This window comes from Geotrypetes seraphini, chromosome 4, assembly GCF_902459505.1.
Source record: "Geotrypetes seraphini chromosome 4, aGeoSer1.1, whole genome shotgun sequence".
NCBI classification, from domain to species: Eukaryota; Metazoa; Chordata; class Amphibia; order Gymnophiona; family Dermophiidae; genus Geotrypetes; species Geotrypetes seraphini.
The window spans coordinates 188,752,586-188,777,203 of NC_047087.1; the positions used below are offsets into that span (position 1 = coordinate 188,752,586).

At 44.9% G+C, this 24,618-nt stretch overlaps 1 protein-coding gene across 2 annotated transcripts in view; it reads right to left on the reverse strand.

Annotated features, from left to right (window-relative positions):
- The window catches only part of PPA1 (inorganic pyrophosphatase 1), a 149,906-nt gene that overhangs the window by 11,133 nt on the left and 114,155 nt on the right, over positions 1–24,618 (reverse strand). For both annotated transcript variants that reach the window (XM_033943446.1, XM_033943448.1), the window contains 3 exons: positions 14,744–14,871; positions 14,021–14,106; positions 811–880 (listed from right to left, as the gene is read on the reverse strand). In XM_033943446.1, coding sequence (XP_033799337.1) covers positions 811–880; positions 14,021–14,106; positions 14,744–14,871 — 284 coding nt within the window. The remainder of the gene's footprint in view (positions 1–810; positions 881–14,020; positions 14,107–14,743; positions 14,872–24,618) is intronic.

Genomic DNA, 24,618 nt, shown 5'->3' on the forward strand with positions numbered 1-24,618 from the left:
TCCACTTTAAGGAAGTCCTCCGAGTTTTTCCAGTGCTCAGAAATCAGGACTTCCATATTTGGGTGCCACAGAAAGGTGGTAGACTGAGAGCAGACCCCGCTCAACAGTGAACAGTGGGAAGTAGGCTGAGGAGGATCAATTTTGAGCTCCTTCAGGGACTCAATGATCAGATCCATCAGAGCAGCAGACTTGAACAGCCTGTGAACTAAGGATCCTCGTCTTGATGCACAGCAGCACTTAAGACCCTGATCCACTTCGCCCAATGTCACATTGTCTCAGACCAAGGTAGCTTCCTGGGAGAGAGGATAAGCATCCAGATCATCATCTTCAGGAACCCTGTCCAACCAGCTGTCAAATGCCAGGGGCGACTTGGGCCTGCTGCCAAAATGGAGAAACCAAACAAACAGAAAAGACATGCTCCTACAGTCTGGCTTGTAGGAAAAAACTGGATTCCTGGAGGGCAGTCCCGAGGTAAGAGGGGAGAGGATCAAAACTCTTTATAATGAGCTCTCTACAAGCTGTCTGGCAACCATAGGAAAATAACCCACTAGTCCAGGAATAAAGTAGGATTGTACAAGGAAGTTAGATTAGAAAGTGGGCTTATATTCACTGTTACAAAAAAAAACAAAAACAACACAACCCAACAACTAATTTTTCCCACTGCAGATATGGCTTTCCATAATCTCCTCATTTATTCAGAAAAATGAATCAAATCAGGCAACTCACATAATACAGCAGCTGAAAATAAAAATTTACAACATTATTTCAAATAATTTTCATACTATTCTGTTATAGTAGTAGATCACTTACTACTTCCACAATGGCTTTGGCTGCAGCTTGAGTGCACTGGAAAGGGCTGTTTGCTACAGTTGTGTTTGTGCTATGAAAACAAAACAGCAAAGAGTTAGAGAACACTTATCTTGTGTCAGGTAGTCCGACAGAAATTTAACACACTAGCAGACTTTACATAATTAAAAAGCACTATTTTTCCGCTAAAGCAGGAGTTCCTCAACCTAACTGAGTGCCTTTTTCTGTTTGGTTTTCAAGATTTCCACAATCTATTTGTATAACAGAAGCACTGTATATTAAAAAAAAAAAATCTTATGCACATTCATTGCAGAAATCCTGAAAACTTGAATTGGCTGTGGCTCTCAAGTATAAGGAACTTCAAATTAAGATCATGCCAAAACATAACTGCTTTTGTAGACCAGAACTAGGAACTATGAGCACACCCAAAAGAAGTGTAGAGTCATAGCCATTGGGGACTCCATGTTGAGGGGCACCGAGGGACCAATATGCAGACCGGATATGCAGTCGAGGGAAGTCTGCTGCCTTCCTGGAGCCAGAATACGAGGAGATGTGACCACCTGTCTTGATAGACTTCTCAAGCCCCAGGACCACTTCCCCATGCTGCTCATCCACGTCGGAACGAATGACACTGCCAAGAACACCCTGGAGGACATAGCCAGAGACTTCGGAGCTCTGGGAAAGAGGCTGAAGCAGACAGGAGCACAGGTAGTATTCTCTTCAATTCTTCCTGTTAGGGGCAGAGGAAGGGACAGGGACGAACGTATCCTGAAGACGAATGAGTGGCTACAACGATGGTGCCGGGAGATGAACTTCGGATTCCTGAATCACGGAGAGACACTACAGGGACTACAGGGACCAGACGGACTCCACTTGACCAACAGAGGTAAGAACGTCTTCGGACACCGACTAGCCCACCTACTTCGAAAGGCTGTAAACTAGGTAAGTCGGGGGTGGGTATCCACTTTTACACCAGAGCAGTAAGTAACAATCCTGATGTGGCGAACCAAAACTCCGCTTCTAAGTCTAAGGTAAGTACCCTTACTGCAAAAGAATTGCTAGGAGTCACTTTAACTCAAATGGGTGGCTCTCTGCATGAGCTTAGTAAACAAAAAGAGTGGAGAGCTATGTATGTTAACGCACACAGCCTAGGGAATAAATTTCTAGAACTGGAAACAGAAATAGTTAATGCAGACCTAGACGTAGTAGCAATTTCAGAGACACGGTTCACAGACTCTCATGGGTGGGATATAACTATACCAGGATACAACCTGCTTTGCCAAGACAGAGAGGGTAAGTTAGGAGGAGGGGTAGCACTTTACATCAAAGAAAACATCAAGACAACCAGAATCACGGATATCAAGTATACTGGGGAATCCATCTGGGTAAACCTGGCCAGAGGCGGAGAAAAATGCCTGTATCTTGGTGTGGTGTACAGACCTCCAAGACAATCGGAGCAGAAGGACATTGAATTAATTGAAGACATTGAGAATATCACCTTACGGGGAGACGTTGTTCTGTTAGGAGACTTTAACATGCCTGATGTAGATTGGAAAACACTCTCAGCGACTACTTGTGATAGCAGGAGAATATTAACGTCCATGAAGGGAGTACGGCTCAAACAATTGGTATTAGAACCCACTAGGGCCCAGGCCATCCTGGACCTGGTACATACAAACGGGGAAAGCGTCTCAGAGATCTCGGTGGGAGAACCGCTAGCCACCAGTGACCATAACATGGTATGGTTCAACCTTAGGAAAGGCTTCCCTAGATCACAAACAAAAACAAGGGTACTCAATTTCCGGGGCACTGACTTCACACGCATGGGAGACTTCGTCCATCAGACGCTTCAGGTTCAAGAAGTAACGGATAATGTGGAGGTTATGTGGTCAACCTTGAAATCGACCCTTCATGAGGCAACTATCCGCTACATAAAATCAGTAACTAAACAACAAAGAAAAAAGAAACCCCAATGGTTCACTGATGAGGTCTCGTACCTTGTCAAGGATAAGAAAAGAGCGTTTATCTTGTACAAACGCACGGGGGAAAAAGAAGCAAACATTGAATACAGGACAAAGTCTGCAGCGGTCAAAACAGCAGTCAGGGAGGCCAAACTTCGAATGGAAGAAACTCTAGCGAAGAACATTAAAAAAGGGGACAAATCCTTCTTCAGGTACATTAGCGACAGGAAAAAGAACGCAGACGGGATAGTACGCCTTAGAACGCCAGACGGGAATTATGTGGAAACAGATTCTGAAAAATCAAAACTACTGAACGATTACTTCTGCTCAGTCTTTACCTGCGAGGCACCAGGGCACGGGCCACGGCTAGAAGCAAAAGAAAGCAAGGAAGACCCATTTCTGAATTTTGAGTTCACACCAGCTGATGTTTACAGAGAACTTTCAAGACTCAAGGTGAACAAAGCCATGGGACCGGACAATTTGCACCCAAGAGTGCTCAGAGAGCTGTGCGATGTTCTGGCGGAACCGTTAGCCATGCTCTTCAATCTCTCCCTAAGTACGGGGAGAGTCCCCCTGGACTGGCAAACAGCCAACGTCGTTCCTCTGCACAAAAAGGGTTGCAGAGCAGAGGCTGCAAATTATAGACCAGTGAGTCTCAAATCAATAGTGTGTAAACTCATGGAAACTCTACTTAAAGGTAAATTAGACACGATAATGGATGAAGGGAATCTAAGGGATCCCTGTCAACATGGATTCACCAGAGGCAGGTCATGCCAATCCAATCTTATAAGCTTCTTCGATTGGGTGACAGGAAAGCTAGACTCGGGAGAGTCTCTGGACATAGTGTACTTGGATTTCAGTAAAGCTTTCGACAGTGTCCCACACCGTAGACTATTAAACAAGATGAAATCACTGGGTTTGGGTGAGAAACTAACTGCATGGGTCAGTAATTGGCTGAGTGGAAGACTTCAGAGGGTGGTGGTCAACGGCACCCTCTCTGAGACATCGGAGGTGACTAGCGGAGTGCCGCAGGGCTCAGTCCTGGGACCATCCCTTTTCAACATATTCATAGGGGACTTAACCCGGGGGCTTCAGGGTAAAGTAGCACTGTTCGCCGACGATGCCAAACTGTGTAACATAGTAAGTGAAAGCAACCTCCAGGATAGTATGACACAAGATCTGATCACGTTGGAAAACTGGTCCTCGACATGGCAGCTAGGCTTCAACGCTAAAAAATGTAAGGTCATGCATCTCGGCAGCGGAAATCCATGTAGAACAAACTCCTTGAATGGAGAAACACTAGCTAGGACTTCAGAGGAACGGGACTTGGGGGTAATCATCAGTGCAGACATCATCAGTGCCAAACAAGTAGAGAAGGCCTCATCAAAGGCAAGGCAAATGATGGGATGTATCAATAGAAGCTTCGTCAGCCGTAAACCTGAAGTCATAATGCCACTCTACAGAACCATGGTGAGACCCCATCTGGAATACTGTGTGCAATTCTGGAGGCCACACTACCGGAAAGATGTGCTTCGAGCTGAGTCGGTCCAGCGGATGGCCACTAGGATGGTCGCGGGGCTCAAAGGTCTCTCATACGAAGAAAGACTGGGCAAACTGCAGCTCTATACCCTAGAGGAGCGCAGGGAAAGGGGTGACATGATTGAGACATTTAAGTACGTCACGGGTCGTGTCGAGGTGGAAAACGATATATTCTTTCCCAGGGGACCCTTGGTCACAAACAAAAACAAGGGTACTCAATTTCCGAGGCACTGACTTCGCACGCATGGGAGATTTCGTCCATCAGACGCTGCAGGTTCAAGAAGTAACTGATAATGTGGAAGCTATGTGGTCAACCTTGAAATTGACCCTTCATGAGGCAACTAAACGCTACATAAAATCGGCAACCAAACAGCAAAGAAAAAAGAAACCCCAATGGTTCACTGATGAAGTCTCTTACCTCGTCAAAGAGAAGAAAAAAGCATTTCTTTCATGCAAACGCACGGGGAAAAAAGAAGCAAACATTGAATACAGGACAAAGTCTGCAGTGGTCAAAACAGCAGTCAGGGAGGCCAAACTTCAAATGGAAGAAACTCTAGCGAAGAACATTAAGAAAGGGGACAAATCCTTCTTCAGGTACATTAGCGACAGGAAAAAGAACACAAACGGTGTAGTACGCCTTAGAACGCCAGAAGGGAACTATGTGGAAACAGATTCTGATAAGGCCAAACTACTGAATGATTACTTCTGTTCAGTCTTCACCTGCGAGGCATCAGGGCACGGGCCACGGCTGGAAGCAAAGCAAAGCATGGAAGACCCATTTCAGAATTTTGAGTTCACACCAACTGATGTTTACAGAGAACTGTCAAGACTCAAGGTGAACAAAGCCATGGGACCGGACAATTTGCACCCAAGAGTGCTCAGAGAGCTGTGCGATGTTCTGGCGGAACCGTTAGCCATGCTCTTCAATCTCTCCCTAAGTACGGGGAGAGTCCCCCTGGACTGGCAAACAGCCAACGTCGTTCCTCTGCACAAAAAGGGTTGCAGAGCAGAGGCTGCGAATTACAGGCCAGTGAGTCTCACATCAATAGTGTGTAAACTCATGGAAACTCTACTTAATGGTAAATTAGACACGATATTGGATGAGGGAAATCTGAGGGATCCCTGTCAACATGGATTCACTAGGGGCAGGTCATGCCAATCCAATCTTATCAGCTTCTTTAACTGGGTGACAGGAAAGCTAGACTCGGGAGAGTCTCTAGACATAGTGTATTTGGATTTCAGTAAAGCTTTTGACAGTGTCCCGCACCGTAGACTATTAAACAAGATGAAATCGATGGGGTTGGGTGAGAAACTAACTGCATGGGTCAATGATTGGCTGAGTGGAAGACTTCAGAGGGTGGTGGTCAACGGCACCCTCTCTGAGACATCGGAGGTGACTAGCGGAGTGCCGCAGGGATCAGTCCTGGGATCATCCCTTTTCAACATATTCATAGGGGACTTGACCCGGGGGCTTCAGGGTAAAGTAGCGCTGTTCGCTGACGACGCCAAACTGTGTAATATAGTAAGTGAAAGCAATCTCAAGGATAGTATGACGCAAGATCTGATCACGTTGGAAAACTGGTCCTCGACATGGCAGCTGGGCTTCAACGCTAAGAAGTGTAAGGTCATGCATCTCGGCAGTAGAAATCCATGCAGAACATACACCTTGAATGGAGTAGCACTAGCTAGGACTTCAGAAGAACGGGACTTAGGAGTTATCATCAGTGCAGACATGAAGGCTGCCAAACAAGTAGAGAAGGCCTCATCCAAGGCAAGGCAAATGATGGGATGTATCAAGAGAAGCTTCGTCAGCCGCAAACCTGAAGTCATAATGCCACTTTACAGATCCATGGTGAGACCTCATCTGGAATACTGTGTGCAATTCTGGAGGCCGCATTACCGTAAAGATGTGCTTCGAGCCGAGTCGGTCCAGCGGATGGCCACTAGAATGGTCTCCGGACTCAAGGGTTTCTCATACGAAGAAAGACTGGGCAAATTGCAGCTCTATACTCTAGAGGAGCGCAGGGAAAGGGTGACATGATTGAGACATTTAAATACGTCACAGGTCGAGTCGAGGTGGAAAACGACATATTCGTTCCCAAGGGACCCTCGGTCACAAGGGGGCACCCGCTTAAACTCAGAGGAGGGAAATTTAGTGGTGACACCAGAAAGTACTTCTTCACGGAAAGGGTGGTGGATCATTGGAACAAACTTCCGAGGCAGGTGATCAAGGCAACCAGCGTGCTCGACTTTAAGAATAGATGGGACATCCACGTGGGATCCCTACGAGGGTCGAGCAAAGGAACTAAGTCATCAGCACTCAGACTTTATGGGGTGGGTCAGTAGAGTGGGCAGACTTGATGGGCTGTGGCCCTTTTCTGCCGTCATCTTTCTATGTTTCTATGGTCACAAGAGGGCACCCGCTAAAACTCAGAGGAGGGAAATTTAGTGGTGACACCAGGAAGTATTTCTTCACAGAAAGGGTGGTAGATCACTGGAACAGACTTCCGGCCACCAGCGTGCTCGACTTTAAGACTAAATGGGACATCAACGTGGGATCCCTACGAGGGTCGAGTTAAGGAACTAGGTCATTAGCATTCAGACTTAATGGGGTGGGTCAATAGAGTGGGCAGACTTGATGGGCTGTAGCCCTTTTCTGCCGTCATCTTTCTATGTTTCTATATATTGAGGCAAAATAACTACTGGCATATAGTCCCATTATTAAACTCTGTTCTGCAATATAGACAAGAGATTCTCAACATATGGTACGCATACCCTTTTGCCATTATCATCTTCACTCCCCAGTCCTCCCGGACTAGCAGCAGCATCTCACTGTGCTTTTAACTTCCCCACACAGCTGCCACTAGCTTTACTTTAGCTATTCCATCAGGCAGCCTCAGGGGCCTTTGCTAAACTGGCCGCCTCTGAGGAAAGAGGAAGCTGAATCATCGGAGGCAGGCCAACCTAGCAAAAGCCCCTGAGGCTGCCTGATGGAATCACTAAAGTAACGCTAGTGGCAGCTGTGTGGGGAAGTTAAAAGCACAGTGAGCTGCTGCTAGTCCGGGAGGGATGGGGAGAGAAGACGATGGTGGCAAAAGGGAGATAAACAATGGCAGGAGGGTAGGAGACTTACAGCGCCGCATTCTCCCATGACAATGATGCTTGTACCCCCTGGGGTATGCGTGCCGCTAGCGGCAGCAGCTGTGTAGGGAAGTTAAAAGCTGCTGCTAGGTCAGGGGTCGGCAACCTGCGGCTCTTCTTGCATGTGGCTGCAGCACTTCAGGCTATTCACCCTTTTCAAGGTAGGGAGAACGAGAGGGCACTCTCTAAAGTTGAAAGGGGATAGATTCCATACAAATATAAGGAAATTCTTCTTCACCCAAAGAGTGGTGGAAAACTGGAACGCTCTTCCGGAATCTGTTATAGGGGAAAACACCCTCCAGGGTTTCAAAACAAAGTTGGACAAGTTCCTGCTAAACTGAAATGTACGCAGGTGAGGCTGGACTCATTTAGAGCACTGGTCTTTGACCTGAGGGCCGCCGCGTGAGCAGACTGCTGGGCAGGATGGACCACTGGTCTGACCCAGCAGCGGCAATTCTTATGTTCTTATGAACCTTTAATCTCCCTCCCAACCACACAATCTCCCCCCAGGTCTACCGAGATAGCTAGTGGTCTAGTGGGAGTCTTTGTAACAGGAGCATGGCCCTCTCACTTCTGCCTTCTTGCTTCTGCCTTCTAAAATGGCTGCTGCGACCTCTCGCAACTACTTGCGGCATTTCCTGTAGTACTGTGAGAAGTCGTGGCAGCCATTTTATAAGACAGCTGTGAGGAGGCAGGAGCGAGAAGGCTGCGCTCCTGTCACAAAGACTCCCGCTGGACCACCAGGTACCTCAGTAAGCCCGGGGAGAAGGGAATCATGGGGTTGGGAGGGAAATTAAAGGGTTGGGGCCTGGAGAGGGGAGAGAACCTTGGCTATGGGTTTGGGGGGAGGGCAGGATGAGAGGTGCAGAGACCTGTGAGGGGTTGGAAGGGAGACAATGCTACACTATGGATAAATTGCTGTAAAAAGGTTGTTGACCCCTGTGCTAGGGGGAGGAGAGGTACTGCTAACATGGGTATGGGTGAGGTGGGTGAGATGCTGCTGTACCTGGCAGGAGGGAAAAGGAAGGAAGAGATGTTGCATGCTGCAAACCCAGAGGGAGGGAAAGAAAAACGTTGAAGGAGGGATGAGAGAGGGAGAAATGCACATGGAGTGGAGGGGAGGGTGAGAGCATAATTACTTGTGAGTGGGAAGGAAGGAAGGATGTCACACTAGAGGGAAGAGGAGAGAGAGAGGGCAGAAAGGAGAGATGTCACACTCAGGGAAAGGGGAAGAGGGCAGAGAGTGAAAAGTTGGACTCAGAAGGAGAGAGAGGTTGGGGGAGGGAATGAGTTCCGGAGGAGAGGAAACATGCAGGAGGTACAGAGAAAAAAATGTTGGACTGGTGGAGGGAAAGGAGGGAGAAATGTTACACTGGGGGGGGGGAAGAGATGGTGGGGGAGAGGACTCAAGGAAGGGAGAGATGCCAGATCAGTGAATGGAAGGGAAGGAGAGAGATATGCCGGACCATGGAAACGGGAAGGGAAGGAGAGAGAGATGATAGACCATGGGAGAGGAGAGAGATAGGAAGGGAATGTAAAACATAGAAAAGTAGATTCTGTGAAGAAAGCAGAAAAATGAAAAAAAAAGTTGAATGTTAAAAGTTAATGCCAAAGATGGATGCAGCACAGAAAGTGAAGGAAGAGAGAAAAACAGTCAATGGATAAGAGCACAGTCAGAAGGAAGTGCAACCAGAGACTGGGAAAGGATGATTAGAAAAATAAAATCACCAAACAAAAGTAGTGAAAATGATTTTATTTTCAATTTAGTAATCGAAATGTGTCAGTTTTGAGAATTTATATCTGCTGTCTACATTTTCCATTATATTTGTCTATTTTTCTGTAGCTATTACTGAGGCAACATTAAAATATGCAAAGTCATCTGCCTTGAGACCTGGAAACTGCAACAAGCACAATGCCAGCTGCAGAAACCCTGAGAGAACATCTAACCCAGCTCCACAGGGAGAACATCTTTAAACCTACCATTGACTATTCCATTCTATGGACTTTCACAACAAAATTCAAATTTCTGATCAACTGACTTTCCTGCCAAAATTCAAATTGGTGGACTACCCTGTTCCCAATCAGGTCAGTGAACAGTCACACTGCAGACTTCAGAGCATACCCTGAAGAAAGCCACAGCAATGGTGGCTGAAATGTCGGTTTCTACCTGACAAAGACACAGCGAGCCATGGAAACCTGAAACAAGCTCATCTGCCTTGACTTCTTTGAAAAAAACAAACCCAGAATATAAATGATAATTAATATTTTCTTTGCTTTGTGTAATTTAATTTTGTGGTTGCCATTATGTATTAATAAGATTATGTGTGTATATGATAAACGAATGAAAGAAATTGCATTACAATTAGTAATATTATTGTGGGGGTGAGGTCTGGGGTGGAGTTTGGGTGGGGGTACTCTGTTGATATTTGTTAGACTTGGGGGGGAAAACTCGGCTTGAAGAAGTTGCTCACCTTAGGAATAGAACAGCAGAGGGTGCTGCAGGACAGAACTGCAATGAACCAGCAATATAAACACCAGTCTAACTGATTTGGAGCTCCTTTCATGATTTAGAATGGAATAATTATATTAAATTAAATAACAAATATGCTAAATCATATTGTGTTTTGGACTCTTGTCCACCAGAAATTATGAAATCAGCTCCATTAGATTTTAAACTGAATTTGTTGAATTATCTGACCGATTATTTAAAGAATGGAAAATTCATCACTAATAATGGTCATATTATAATAACTCCAATCCCCAAAAGACCCCAAAGAATCATTAGCATTAATCACTAATTATAGACCAGTAGCATCCATTCCATTTTTTGTAAAAATTATGGAATGATTAGTCCATTCTCAACTAATGGAATATCTTGATCAATTTTCTCTCTTGCATAAATCTCAATCTGGTTTTAGACCTTTATTTAGTACCGAGACAGTAATTGTGGCTATTTTGGACAATTTACATTCTTTGTTTAGTAAAGGTCTTAATGTCTTGATCATGCAATTTGATATGAGTTCTGCATTTGATTTAGTGGACCATGGGAAATTGCTGCAATGTTTGGATGCTATTGGTATTAGAGGAGAGGTGTTAGAATGGTTTCGGGGCTTTATCATGTCTCACACCTATCAAGTTCATTTCAATAATGATCTTTCAGGTATTTGGAATAATTCATCTGGCGTTCCGCAAGGTTCACCATTGTCCCCATTGCTCTTTAACGTTTATATGTCATCATTAGGTGCGCAATTGTCCCAGCTGGGGATAAAGCTGTTTAGTTATGCAGATGATTTTACAATAATTATTCCATTTGCTATTTCTCTTTCTGAAGTTATTCCTAAAGCAACAGAAGTATTAGGTCTAATGGAGCAATGGATGACTGAATTTAGACTGAAGCTTAACTCAGAAAAAACAAAGTTTTTTTTATAGCTTCACCGCGCCCGTTTGATACTAAAACATCATTGTGTATAAATAAATTCAGCTATCCTATTTAATCTACCATTAAGGTTTTGGGAATAATACTGGACCAGGGCTTGACTATGAAGAACCAGGTGGACTCTTTGGTCAGAAAGGGTTTCTTTACTCTTTGGAAGTTTCGGTCCGTTAGAGCGTATTTTGATGTTTCATCATTTAGAGTTTTGGTATAGTCTCTTATACTAAGCCAGCTTGATTACTGCAATATTGCCTATTTGGCAATTTCCCAGAAAAATATGCAACGATTGTGAATAGTACAAAATGCGATGATCAGGCTGATTTTTAGGTTGAAGAAATACAATCACGTAACACCCTCCTATCAAGTACTGCATTGGCTGCCAATGGAGGCGCGGGTGAAGGCTTTATTTGGTTTAGCTCCCAAATATATAATTGAGCTTTTCTCTTTTGCAACCAACAGACAGAAGATAAACTCACATCTGAATTTTGTTTTTCCACCTGCTAGAGGATATAAACTTAAAAAAACATCAATCTTTTTTCATATCAAGCAGCGTTATGGGGTAAGGATTTAGAACAATTGCTTTTGCTTACTGACACTTATGGGGAATTTAGGAAACATCTAAAAACATCTGTTTTCGAAGTATTTAGGCAGCTAATTCATAATTTTATTATGCACTATTTTGATCATTTTAGTGTCTCTATTGGTTTTAAACTTTTTAGTTCTATTCAACTTCTTTTATTGTTTTTTTAACTACTGTAAACCGCATAGAACTTTATGGCCTTGCGATATATAAATTGATTATTATTCTGACTTGACAATGGGGGATGAGATTTTACAGAAAAAACCCAACTAAAGATATACCACTTTAGTGAATTAAACCCCCCTACCCCCCAAAAAAAAATACCATATATTCTTGAATATAAACAGATAACATTTTCCCCCTAAAAAGGGGAGGGGGAAATGTTAACTCAAATATAAACTTAGGGTTTATATTCAAGTACCAGCTGGCTCTTCACCTACCAGATCCCTTCCGGACCCACCACAGGCCTCTTACCTTAGTCCTGGTGGTCCATCGGTGAGCTGAATAAGAGCGATCAAACCCTCCTTCCACTGGGATAAGGTATTGAATTCTGTCCTGGCTGGCTCTGTATGTACTGTGCTTCCCCTACCGGACCCAGCACTGGCCTCTCCTCGGGCACATATCAAGCCCTGGTAGTCCAGTGATGAGCCGAGACAGAAGCAATGTCCTCCTCACACCAAGGTTGAAGTGTCAGATCCTGTCCTGGCGAACTACAACACCTCCTCCCCACTGTTCTGGAACCATTGGAGGCCTACCTGAAGTCTGGGGGCGAGTCAGGGCGGGAGCAATCTACCCATGCAGTCTTGCAAGGTTGCAGTGGGAACTTGCGGCAGTCCATTTTTTTTTTTTTTTTTAAATAGCAAGACTGCACAGGCGGGAGTGTAGAAGGATTGCTCCTGCCCCAGACTCATCCCCAAACTTCAAGGTAGACCTCTGCTGGTTCCAGGATGGGAGGGGGGAGGGCATGGTAGCTGCACAGCTGAAAAGGACAGGACTCGACACTTCACCTTGGGGGAAGGGAGGGGGTCCCAGCTCACCACTGGACCACCAGAGCTTAAAGCAGACCTGGGGAGAAGCCTGCACATGGTCAAGGAGGAAGGTAGGGGGCACACGATGGTTGCTGGGACAAGACTTAACACCTCGCTTTGGGGGAGGGAGAGGTTGCTCTTATCCTGTCTTACCACCAGGGCTTAAAAGTAGGTCCGAGGAGAGACTGGCATCGGGCCAGGGAGGGGTTAGACTCAAATGTACACCAATATCCCCATTTTGGGGCCTTTTTAGCCCCCAAATCTCAGTTTATTCAGTATATTCAAGTATATATAGTAAAACCGAGACTTAATTTCACACACTAAAACTGATATTACAGTCTCTGATTGTTCCTATTTTAGCTTTTAAGTCAGTAACAATGATATTTTTCACTGTGTAAAAGCTATCTAGAGTGTGCAAATTAAAAAGCCCCCTGAAAATATTTAATACATTTTTGCAATCAAAGATGGGGTACACAGTTAACCATTAAGAGAGGTATAGTTACGTTAGGCTTTAATTTCAGGAAGGACATGTAAAAAAGGAAGGAGAGGTGCATTATATATAATATATTAAAGCAACAGAACTCCAAGACTTCGTAGGTTGAGGCAGCATTGCAATTTAATCTGGACACAGATTGAAATTTAAGTTATTCACAAAACTGATATAAAGAGGAAGTGTTATTGCTAAGTGATTTCAATCTGAGCTGTTGATTTATACATTCCAGGTACAGTATAATAAACAACAGGAGAGCCTGGATTCTTTGCAGTGGGAACTCTTCCGACAACTACTAGCAGAACCCACATGTGAAAGGGTGATACTAGATGTAATGCTTACAAATGCTGTAGTGAATGATCATATGGGATCCAGTCAGTACTAAAAGTTCAAATGAAGGGCACCAGGGCAGAGAGGAGCAGTGTTTATTATTTGAATTAGGTTTGGGTTTTTGTTTTTTTTAGATTTTGTAAGATTGAAACAAACACTAAAAAAGAAATAGGAGCACAGATGAGTGGTTCAAACCTAGACCATCCTTGTGACCTTGGACAAGTCACTTAACCCTCCATTGTCTCAGATACCAAGTTAAACTGTAGCCTTCTGGGGACAAAAAATACCTTCTACACCTGAAATGTAACTTACCTGGAGCTACTATAGTTATAGTTTATTATTTATAATCCATGTATACTCAAGCAGAGAACACCTCATACACAAAACAAGCAAAAGAATACATACAAAAATTCAGCAATTACAAATACATATGCTCCAAAATAATACCAAGGCTACTACTGAAAAGACATGTGCTTAACTCAATTTAATGTGCAGAGAGAAATGGAATGTAAGGATTTCTAGCCCACTGGTATGAACTCCTTAATCAATCCTCCAGGTAATCCTAGAAAAACATTTTCTAAATAATTTTTTTTTAGATTTTCAGCAAGTCACAATTATCATTGACATTTTTCATTGTCTTTTTCAGGTTTGCATTTTATGCTTTCATATATGCAGTGCTTATTTCAACTAAATCTAAAATGAAAAACATACCAACTGATCTGCCCACCATCTGTGTTTTTGGTCACCAATGCCTTCCAGTACTTGTGAGTTATTTTGATTACATCAATGGCAAAATCCTACAAATTTAAAATATAAAAAGCCTCACATTACAGACCAATTTTTTTACATAGTTAAGTATATGTAATTTTTTTTAAAAACTCATGATTTTCTACAGAGATGTACTATTCAACCCAATTCTTATTACATGCCAGTGGCATAGTAAAGGAGGGGGGAGGGACTGCCAAGGGCACTGTTTTGGGTGATGGCACCAGCATCTCTCTTCCTCTCTGCCACCCCACTCCTTCCCACTCCTCCCCTGCCACATGCCTTCACTTCCCCCTACAGAACCTCTAGCTCATCGCCAGCTTGAGCAACAGCCCCAACCTGCTCTTGCGCCGGCCTCGGCTCTCCCTCTGTCGTCACGTCCAGGTCCTGTGACTAGAAAGAGATGTCAGAGCGAGCCGATGCTGGCACAGGCAGCAAGTTGGAAATGCTGTTCATGACGAGGAAATTAAAAAGGTATGGGGGAAGGGCGCACACGGGAAGGAGTGGGGGGGGGGCAGAGAAGAGGGTGGAGAGTGTCACTACCCCAGGCGCCTCCCACCCCTGCTATGTCACTATTACACACCACCACATTAAGGATTTTCTTAACACATGTTGCTTTATAAATTTGACAAATATTTCCATTTAAGCATGACTGAAGAAGTTTATTACCTTGTCTTTAAACTCGCCATTAAAGGCAAACTTGTTTTCAGGTTTCCCATCTGGTACCTTGTAAGTTCGGAACCAGTGCACTGTAGATTCTAGATAGTCTGGTTTCAAACGCCTCACATCATCGATATCTAATTATCAGGGAAAAAAATGCCCCCACACAATTTTGAGTGAAAAGAAATACAGTTGATTATGTTACACCGATTTCTTGGCTTGGGAATATGTCAGGTTTTGACAACAGCAGCAGCGGCACCTGTTAACACTACAAAGTTACATAAAAAAAGAAATCCAACTGGGTAATTTTATAAACCATTTCTGCAGGTAAAACTGATACATAGAAAAAATTGCCTTAGCTACACACAGGTACAGCCTCTTAGTGTACACTTTTACATAGAGGACTGAATACTATAAAACACACGCTAAGCACTGTTTTACAAACGGTGCTCAAAGTTAGACACCTTTTCTAGAATAGTGTTTGGTGTTAAGAACCGTGTCTAACTTTAGGTGCAAGAATTGACACCATCTGAAACCTGGTGTAAATCCTTGTGTCTAATTTGGGCACAGATCCCTCTAATCCAGTGTATTGAAGAGAGTCGTCCACACTGGCTGCCTACCTACAGGACGTGCCTCTCGCGGCGAGAGGCACGTCCTGTAGGAAATCAGCTGGTGTGGACGACTCTCCCCCTACCGGCGTCTCTCCTCTTCTCCCTGCACCTCCCAGATCCCTGTAACGGCGGGGTCATGGCAAGATGGGCCTCCGCGCATGCACGGACGTTGATGCAATGATGTCACACATGCGCGTGATGTCATCGCATCAACTTCCGGGTGCCTTCCGGCGGGGCACTGCATTTAGTGTGCCGCCAGCTGGAAAAGTTTGCGGACACTGCTCTAATCCTATAACAGCATGCATAAGTTACAGGAACATCCTCAATCTGCCCATGGCCATGCCCCCTTTTGGAGCCCCACACAAAATTTCCATTTGGGATGCAGTGTCTGAAGTTACATGTGTAAATTTTAATTGATAATTATTAGCACCTAATTATTGATGTTATTTGACTTGTTATTCAATTACATGCCAAAATGTCTATGTGCAATTTTTATCATTTATAGTAATAGGCCAAGAATTTAGGTATTACTAAGGAGGAGTTTGGACTTATACACATTTTATAAGCCATGCACAAATTTGTGTCAAATTTGACCTCAAGGGCAGATGCAAACATCTGTAGCTACTTTCTAGAAAGAGCTAGGGGGAGGTACTATTATAAAGGCACTTAAATGCTTAAATTCCCTGTCTAAAATATGCATTACTTATATGTATGTTTGCTATACAAGGCAGGCACTCTGTTATATAATTACCTTCTAAATTACCACCACAAACCAAAAGTATAAAGTTCTCCAGCAGAAGACTTAGAACAGATTTTGACAAATTTTCACTACATCTAGGAACCGGCAGTTGAGACCTCTCTTACACTCAATTTTCCTTTCCCACGCAAACACTGTCCCAAAATCAGCAATGGCTCTTTACTAAGGCATTTTTCCTATTCTGTGCCTCTGGGCAAAGAAAGGTTTACTATTACATTTGTATAACTGTTTATGTTCAAATCTGTTGTATAACTGTTTAGATGCGAATATTTTTTTTAATATATATAGTATGGCATATTTTAGATGGTTATTGTATGATTTTATGTTTTTAAAACTATTACTCAATATGTTGATATTGCGTATTCTCACTAATTGTATACTGTATTCACTGACTGTTCAGTGACATCTTCGCCATTTGTATTCTGAAATTCACTGGTTGTCCAGCCCTCTTCACTGTAACATGTTAATTTTATGTTTCTCACTAATTGTACTCTGTAATCACTGACTGCTCAGTGACATCTTCCCTATTTGTATTCTGTAATTTGCCGATTGTCCAGCTCTCTTCATTGTAAACCGCCTAGAAGTCGCAACATTGTGGAGGTATAGAAAAAATAAAGTTATTATTATTATTAATAAACTGTTCCCTGCCTTGGCCCAGGCGACTTAGAAATCAAACCTTAAATCACTGGCAGAAGCCAGCAGTCTCTCCCTTCCCAAATCATGCTGCTGGCTGAAGCAAAGAGGCAATTGTCTCTGACTGATGAATCACCATGGCTTTTGTCCCCACTAATCAGTCTCTCTCTCTTACCCTCCCTCTTCCACAGTCTTCAGCTAGTCTCTCCTGCTTTCATATCCATCACTGTCAGGCAACTAATATCTCTGGGAGTCTGCTACCTATTCCCCTTGCCCTACTATTTAAAGAGCTTTGTCAAACATTTCTTCTCCACCTTCTGTAGCATGATATGGAGGCCATCAGAGTGAGCTCTGGTTTTCCAGCTGCAGGCACTAGGGTGGACGCCTTCCTTGTCAGGACTTCGGCTGAAGCCCCTCCTTCACAAACTACAAGAGAGTGTCCTTTCTGTAGTATGTGTCTATGGTTGAGTGCCCAAAAGGGCGTGACCTAAGTGACAGGTCCCACCCCTTTGGAGCACCGGCAGAGCAAGGAAACTCCTTGGCAAAACGGGGAAAAGGAAAAAAAGGTGATGGCCCCAGTTGCAGTTAAGGGGCCTACAGACCTTCATCTCCCTTGCTCTACTATTTATTTAAAGAGCTATGCAAACAATGCTTCTCCACCTTCCATACCATGATTTAGCTCTCTAAGCATGAGCTGCGCAGTGCATGATCTCAAATTTTCATGTCCCACAAGACTTAAAACTCTTGAGACTTTCTGAATTTTCTGCATCATGTAGCTCAAGTCTACCGATACGTGAATTGTATGAAGTGCAAGATGCATTTGCTCTCCTGGAAGGTTTTGGCTTGAATCAAACAGTCGTCTAGGCTGCTGCAACCATTACCTTGGAAAAGGTATGCAGAGCAGCTGCCAGGCCAAACGGAAGTGTACAAAATTGAAAGTGCCGCTCTAAGACAGCAAAATGAAGATATCTTTGAGGAGCCTGGCGGATCAGAATATGTAAATAAGCCTCTGACAATTCCAAGGCTGTGAGAAATTCCCCGCGAGGCACCACCATGATAACTGACTGCAGAGTCTCCATCTGAAAACTTGGGACCTTCAAGGTCTCATTGATCCACTTGAGATCCAGAATCGGGTGAAAAGTTCCTTTTTTGGGGGGCACTACCAAGTAAATGGAGTAACAGCCCAACCTTTGCGCTCTTGGAGAAAGGGAACTACTGCTCACAGGGACATTAGACAACAAGGTATCTACGACTGTACCAATCTTCCAGCTGGACTGACAGAGACTCTACATACCAATCCGGTAGAGGAGAGTCAAACTCCCGAGCATAACCTTCTCGGATAATCTCCAGGACCCATCAATCAGACATAACATGGGAAAAACTCTGAAAGATAACCACCCACCTGAGGAAGGAATCCCAAACCTTCATTAGGTTGCTCGGCTTGGACCGGATTAGAAGGAAGAGGACTCCTGGCCTCCTTTATGAGCACATGAAAGGACTGGGTTCTCTGAAAGAAATGGCCACTGAGTCTGCCTGGCAGATAACGGTGGACCTCCTAAAATCTACCTCTAGAGAAAGACCCCCTACACCAAAGCCCTTCAACATGTCCTCCAGAAGCTGAGGAATTTTATCCTCCTCTAGGCTTTGAACAAGCTTGTCCAAATCCTCGCCAAACAGCATAGACTCATGAAAAGGCAGAGAACACAGCTTGGATTTGGAGGCTATATCCACAGGCCAGCCACGAGCCAGAGAGATCTGCAAGCTGCTACTCCTAACACCATATTCTTTGCTGAAGCCCTGAGACCAAACATTGCATCTGCTAGAAAAGATGAACCCATCTCCAGCTTAGCCACCTCAATAACCAGGATGGAGCACTACAATGTAAGGTCATCCAGCACCTTCTCGACCCAGTGGAACAAGCTCTGAAAATAGACATCTGTAATGCCAGATATGCCAAATCAAAACTCCTCAACAATGAATCCAATTTGATCCTGCTGATCCCTTCAAGGCTGCACCTCCATCCACTTGAATCATGATCTTCTTGGTGATGACAGTGACCAAAGTGTCTACCGTAAGAGGGTGGTTACGGTGGAAAGAATTCCTATCTTCCTGGAGAACAGGATACAACTTGGATATGGATTTGGACACTCTACATGGGGAGTCAGGAGAGGCCTATTCCATATGAATCATGTCCCGAAGATCCTGGCTCATGGGGAATGTCCAAGATTGCCTGATCCCCTTTACCAGGGGATTTACCCGTTTTTCCTCCGCTGACCCCACTGAAGGGTTGTCCACCTCATAGAAGTGCAACATTGTGAAATAAGCTCCTGCAACTCATTCCAATGGAAGAGCCAGATGACAGAGGGAGCCTCACCCACTGGGAGCTCCTCCCCCACATCCCTAAAATGCATCTTCCTCTTCCTTGGGCATACTTCAGACAGGAGGGAAGCCAAATATTCAAACTCCTCGACCCAATCTAGCTGAGGCTTCTTGGACACTGGAGGAGTCTGAGGAGATCCAGAAAGAGCAGTCCTTGAGGGATCCCCCACTTTCCATGCCCTGAACATAGCCCACACAAATTCTGGAGGGAAGCCACAGTCCCTCCCCAGCCATTGAATAGGGCCCAGGCAACAAATCCTTGTGTAGCTGCGGGGGTGTATCAGCCACACTGTCTATTGCAGTAATAGCGGTCATTCCCGCCAAACTCGCAACTAAAGCAGCAACCGGTGTTACAATCATGGCAGATGCTGAGGCCTCCTTCCTCTGCGGTCTTGCTGTTTTCCTTCCAGAACTGCTTCGACCACTGAAGCTGGCACCTAAGAATCACTGCAGAGCTGTAGTACTTAGTGCTATAAAATTAGGTAATTAGCCTGGAGTTATTTGGCACTCGTGTCTAGGGGAAAAGCACTAATTACAACGCGAGGTACAAGCTTTTTGTTTGTTTACATATTCAGACAAGGAGAAACCATTTGGCCAAGAAAAGCTTTTATTACCAAAATAGAAAATGCACAGAAAAATATAGCAGCAGCATAAGGCAATTTACTGATTATAGATAAATACAATTATATAAACAATTGGTAAATACTGGCATAAAAATGTTCATAAACTCTAGGACACTAAACCACACTTGCAGGTACCTAGTAATTCTGTGACAGCCACAAAATACTCACAAGAAACTTAGATTACAGAGAAACAAAAAAAAAAAACCCCACACACACAGTGAAGTTTTACAACTGATAATCATATTGTCTCATAAACCGGTCCTTCCAGACTAACACACTAATACTGCCTAACTTACTAAACTATAGGCACCAATACTGCACTTACCATGAGTTCGGGAAAGAGGATGTCTATACAAGGGGTGTGCAGGATTTTCTCTCCCTCTGGGCAGTAAGCCAAGGCATACTCAGCTCTTCTGGTCGGATGGATTGCGGCACAACTGATGGACCTCGTCTTGTGGGATGATAAAAGGTTCAGCACCAGCTAATCAGTCTTTCTTGGTTATCAGGAGGCAAAGTTCAGTTCTCTGAATGCAGACAGTGTTTTGTACTCTTTGTGGAGAACAGCAAGGCACACTGACTGCTCTCTGCAATCTTGTTCCTGGGGCAGCACACAAAAGTCCAGTCCAAGCTTGGACACTTCTCTCCAACTATTATCTTGCTACTCCTTTCTTCCCTCCTGCTCCAAACACCAACTGCAACTAACTGCCTTCTGTCTTACTTAAAAAGGTGTGTTCTTTTTCCCAGGCATTCTCAAAGACCAATCAGTGCCCGACTTGTAGGGGTCCCTTTGGGGTCATATAGCTCCAGCCAATAAGCCTGCTAGACAGTATCAGATGTAACACAAATCTTCCAGTAGATAAGACCTAAGGCACCAGATATCACAGTTCTGCAGATTCAGTCCTTTTCCACACTCCTCTGGAAAAGTAAAGGGGCCCAGGACTGGCAAAGATGACCTTAGCTGACACACACACATAGCTTGTAAAATTCCAAAATGCATGAAGGAGAGAAAATGGTTCTTTACCTGAGGCAATCCTAAAATGGAGTGCAGGAATAGCCCTATAGAGCTGACAGGACTGTCCACTCCTTCTCTCCCTACATGCTTTCAAAAACTCTTGGCGGCAAGGACTTTCCCCTGAGGCACTCAAGATGAGTGGAGGAGGACCGTGACCAAGAAGAACTGTACTGCAGAACGAACTCCAAACTCTGGGTTCGTTAACAGCCTCTGTGTATGGTTGGGGTGTTGTTTTTTTACAAATCAATAGCAAACTGATAGACACTTAAGGGTCCAGTGTTCAGCACTGGAGCCGAGGCACACGGTCCTCCCCACGAGAGGACTAAGGGGGAGGGACCCAGCCACTGGGGTAATGCACCCCAAAGGATAACAAGCAGCCCCCACAGACCACCAATCCTGTGGCACTCCAGACAAAGACAGTCAAACGAAGGAACCACCGAGAAGGTGGTACTAACAAACAAGACAAAATAAAGAAATTGCCCTGCAAAGGGCCTACCAGAACAACATGTCCAACACCTGCTGGAGACTGAGAATATACTGGGTGCTTAGGATCTGCTCATGGTGTTATACTATTTGAAACCAAGTGTTCTCAGTCTCCACTTGCTGGTAGGCATACATAACCCTACAATCAGTGATTGGACCAGTCCGGATAGACAAACAAGGAATTTTTTTCTGTTTTCTTTTGTAAAGCAAGCTGGGAGAGAGAACTGGTCAGCCAAGGAAGGAGATGGTGTATGTAAAGGGAGGTATTTTGTGTTTTCTCTGCCTCTTGTGCTGAAAGGCAAAGGTCTACATCTGCTACCACTGCCACTAGACTTCAGTTAGCTCCCTGTCCTTGCCCAGATTACTCTTTCCTTGTACAAAGCTAAGGTTAAAATTTGGCACACTCAACTTTGTGTGGAACTAAGTTCAATGCTCCTATTTGGGGTATGTATGAAAATTTTCAGAATTTTAGTGGTATTTGTTATTTAAATGGTTGAAAATGCTGGTTTAGAACAAAAAAACAATTTGGAGGGACACACCCCGCCAGTCTTATTTTCAGGATAGCCCTAAGGCTCCCGGGCCTATTCTGATTGGCCCAGGCACCTTAGGCCCCACCAGTAGGCGGAGCTTTGGGACAGATGGGCCAATCCGGCCTCATTCTGTCGTTGGCTGCCTGCCGGACAGGCGGGTTTGGCTCCCGTCTGTCCGGCCAACTACACAAAGGTACAGGGAAGGGGGGTGGGGGTGTCATGGGGGTCGGCCAGGGGGGGTCGCGGGTTGGCTGGGGGGGCGGTCATTGGGGGGAGGGGGGTTTGCGTCAAGGGCAGGAGGGCCTGGGATCCCTCCTGCCCGTAATGTAGTGCGGGGTGGGGGTAGGGGGTCGCCGTGGCCAGGAGGGTTTGAGCTCCCTCCTGGCCCGAACAACTAGCAGGGGGGGGGGGTCGCCAGGGTCAGGAGGACTTGGGCTCCCTCCTGGCCCGAACAACTAGCGGGGGGGGGGGGGCTCGCCAGAGCCAGGAGGGCTTGGGCTCCCTCCTGGCCCGATATTGTCGGGGAGTTGGGGAGTCGGCGGGGCAAGAGGGCTTGGGCTCCCTTTTGCCCCGATCGTGTCGGGGGTGCCGCGGTTGGCTGGGGCAAGAGGGCTTGAGCTCCCTCTTGCCCCGATCGTGTCGGGGAGTCGGCGGGGCAAGAGGGCTTGACGTCAGAGAAAGGGCGGGACCGCCAAGAGGAAGCAGCAGGACACCGGTAGGAGCTTCTACATGATTGGGGGGGGGGATCGGGAGGCTATAGGGGTGCAAGCGGTCCTTCAGGGTGGGGGTGCGGGTGCGTGCGAGCGGTCCTTCGGGGTGGGGGTGCGAGCGGTCCTGCGGGGGGGGGGGTGAATCGGACATCGGGGAGGGGCATCAGGCTTTCAGGGTGGGGACAGGACTTCAAGGGGGAGAGGAGAGTCGGGGCGGGCGAAAGGAGAGTCGGGGTGGCCAGAGGAGAGTCGGGGCGGGCGAAAGGAGAGTCGGGCAGCATGCGCGGTATACGGGTGTGCGTGGTATATAAAAATTTCTGTACATAAATTTGTGTTTTCCGCGCGCTATACCCGTGTGCGCGTTTTACACGGGTGCGCGTTATCTATATGAAAATACGGTAATTAAACTATGGAATTTGTTGTCTGAGAATGTGATGAAATCAGTTAGCTTAGTGGTGTTTAAAAAAGGCTTGGATAATTTCTTAAGAGAAGTCCATAGGCCATTATTGAGATGGATTGGGGGGGATCCACTGCTTATTTCTAGGACATAAGAAAATAAGAATAGCCTTGCTGGGTCAGACCAACTGTCCATCAAGCCCAGAAGCCTGTTCTCATGATGACCAATCCAGGTCACTAATACTTGGCCAAAACCCAAGGAGTAGCAATATCCCATGCTATAGATACAGGGCAAGCAGTGGCTTCCCTCATTCTTTCTCAATAACAGACTATGGACTTTTCCAAACCTTTCTTAAAACCAGTTACACTATCCGCTCTTACCACATACTCTGGCAACACATTACACAGCTTAAATATTCTGAGTGAAAAAAAATTTCCTCCTATTGGTTTTAAAAGTATTTCTCTGTAACTTTATTGAGTGTCCCTAGTCTTTGTAATTTTTGATGGAGTGAAAAATCGATCGACTTATACCAATTCTACTCCCATCAGGATTTTGAAGACTTCAATCATATCTCCCCTCAGCTGTCTCTTTTACAAGCTGAAAAGCCCTAACCGTTTTAATCTTTCTTCATACGAGAGGAGTTCTATCCCCTTTACCATCTTGGTCGCTCTTCTTTGAACCTTTTCTAGCACCACTATATCTTTCTTGAGATAAGGAGACCAGAATTGAATGCAATACTCCAGATGAGGTCACACCATGGAGTGATACAGGGGCGTTATAACATTCTTAGCCTTGTTCACCATCCCTTTCTTAATAATTTCTAACATCCTGTTTACTGTTTTGGCCACCGCCACACCTTGGGTGGAAGATTTTATTGTATGTCTAAGATACTCGGATCCTTTTCTTGGCCGCTAATCCCCAAGGTGGACCCTAGCATCCGGTAACTGTGATTCAGGTTATTCTTCCCAATGTGCATCACTTTACATTTGTCAACATTAAATTTCATCTGCCATTTGGACGCCCAGTCTTCCAATTTCCTAAGGTCCGCCTGCAATTTTTCATAATCCGAATGCGTTAACAACTTTGAACAGTTTACTGTCATCTGCAAATTTAATCACCTCACTCGTTGTTCCAATTTCCAAATCATTTATAAATAAGTTAAATAGCACCGGTCCCAGTACAGACCCCTACGACACTCCACTGTTTACTCTCTCCTCCATTTAGAAAAATGACCATTTAACCCTACCCTGTGTTTTCTATCCGATAACCAATTCCTAATCCACAGCTGAACTTTGCCACCTATCCATCCCAAGACACTTTAATTTTCTCAGGTGCCTCTCCTGAGGAACTTTATCAAAAGCTTTCTGAAAATCTAGATCTATCAATCAGCTCACCTTTATCCACATGTTTATTCACACCTTCAAAGAAGTCAAGCAAATTGGTGAGGCAAGATCTCCCTCGGCTGAACCCATGCCGACTCCGTCTCATTAAATCATGTTTGTCTAAGTGTTCCAGTTTTATTTTTATAATTGTTTCTACTATTTTGCCTAGCACTGAAGTGAGGCTTACCGGTCTGTAATTTCCCAGATCTCCCCTGGAGCCCTTTTTAAAAATCAGGGTAATATTGGCCACCCACCAATCTTCAGGTACTACAGACGATTTTAGCTACAGGTTACAGATCACTAACAGCAGGTCAGCAATTTCATATTTGGGTTATTGTAGTATCCTCTGAATTCGTTGAGAAAACAA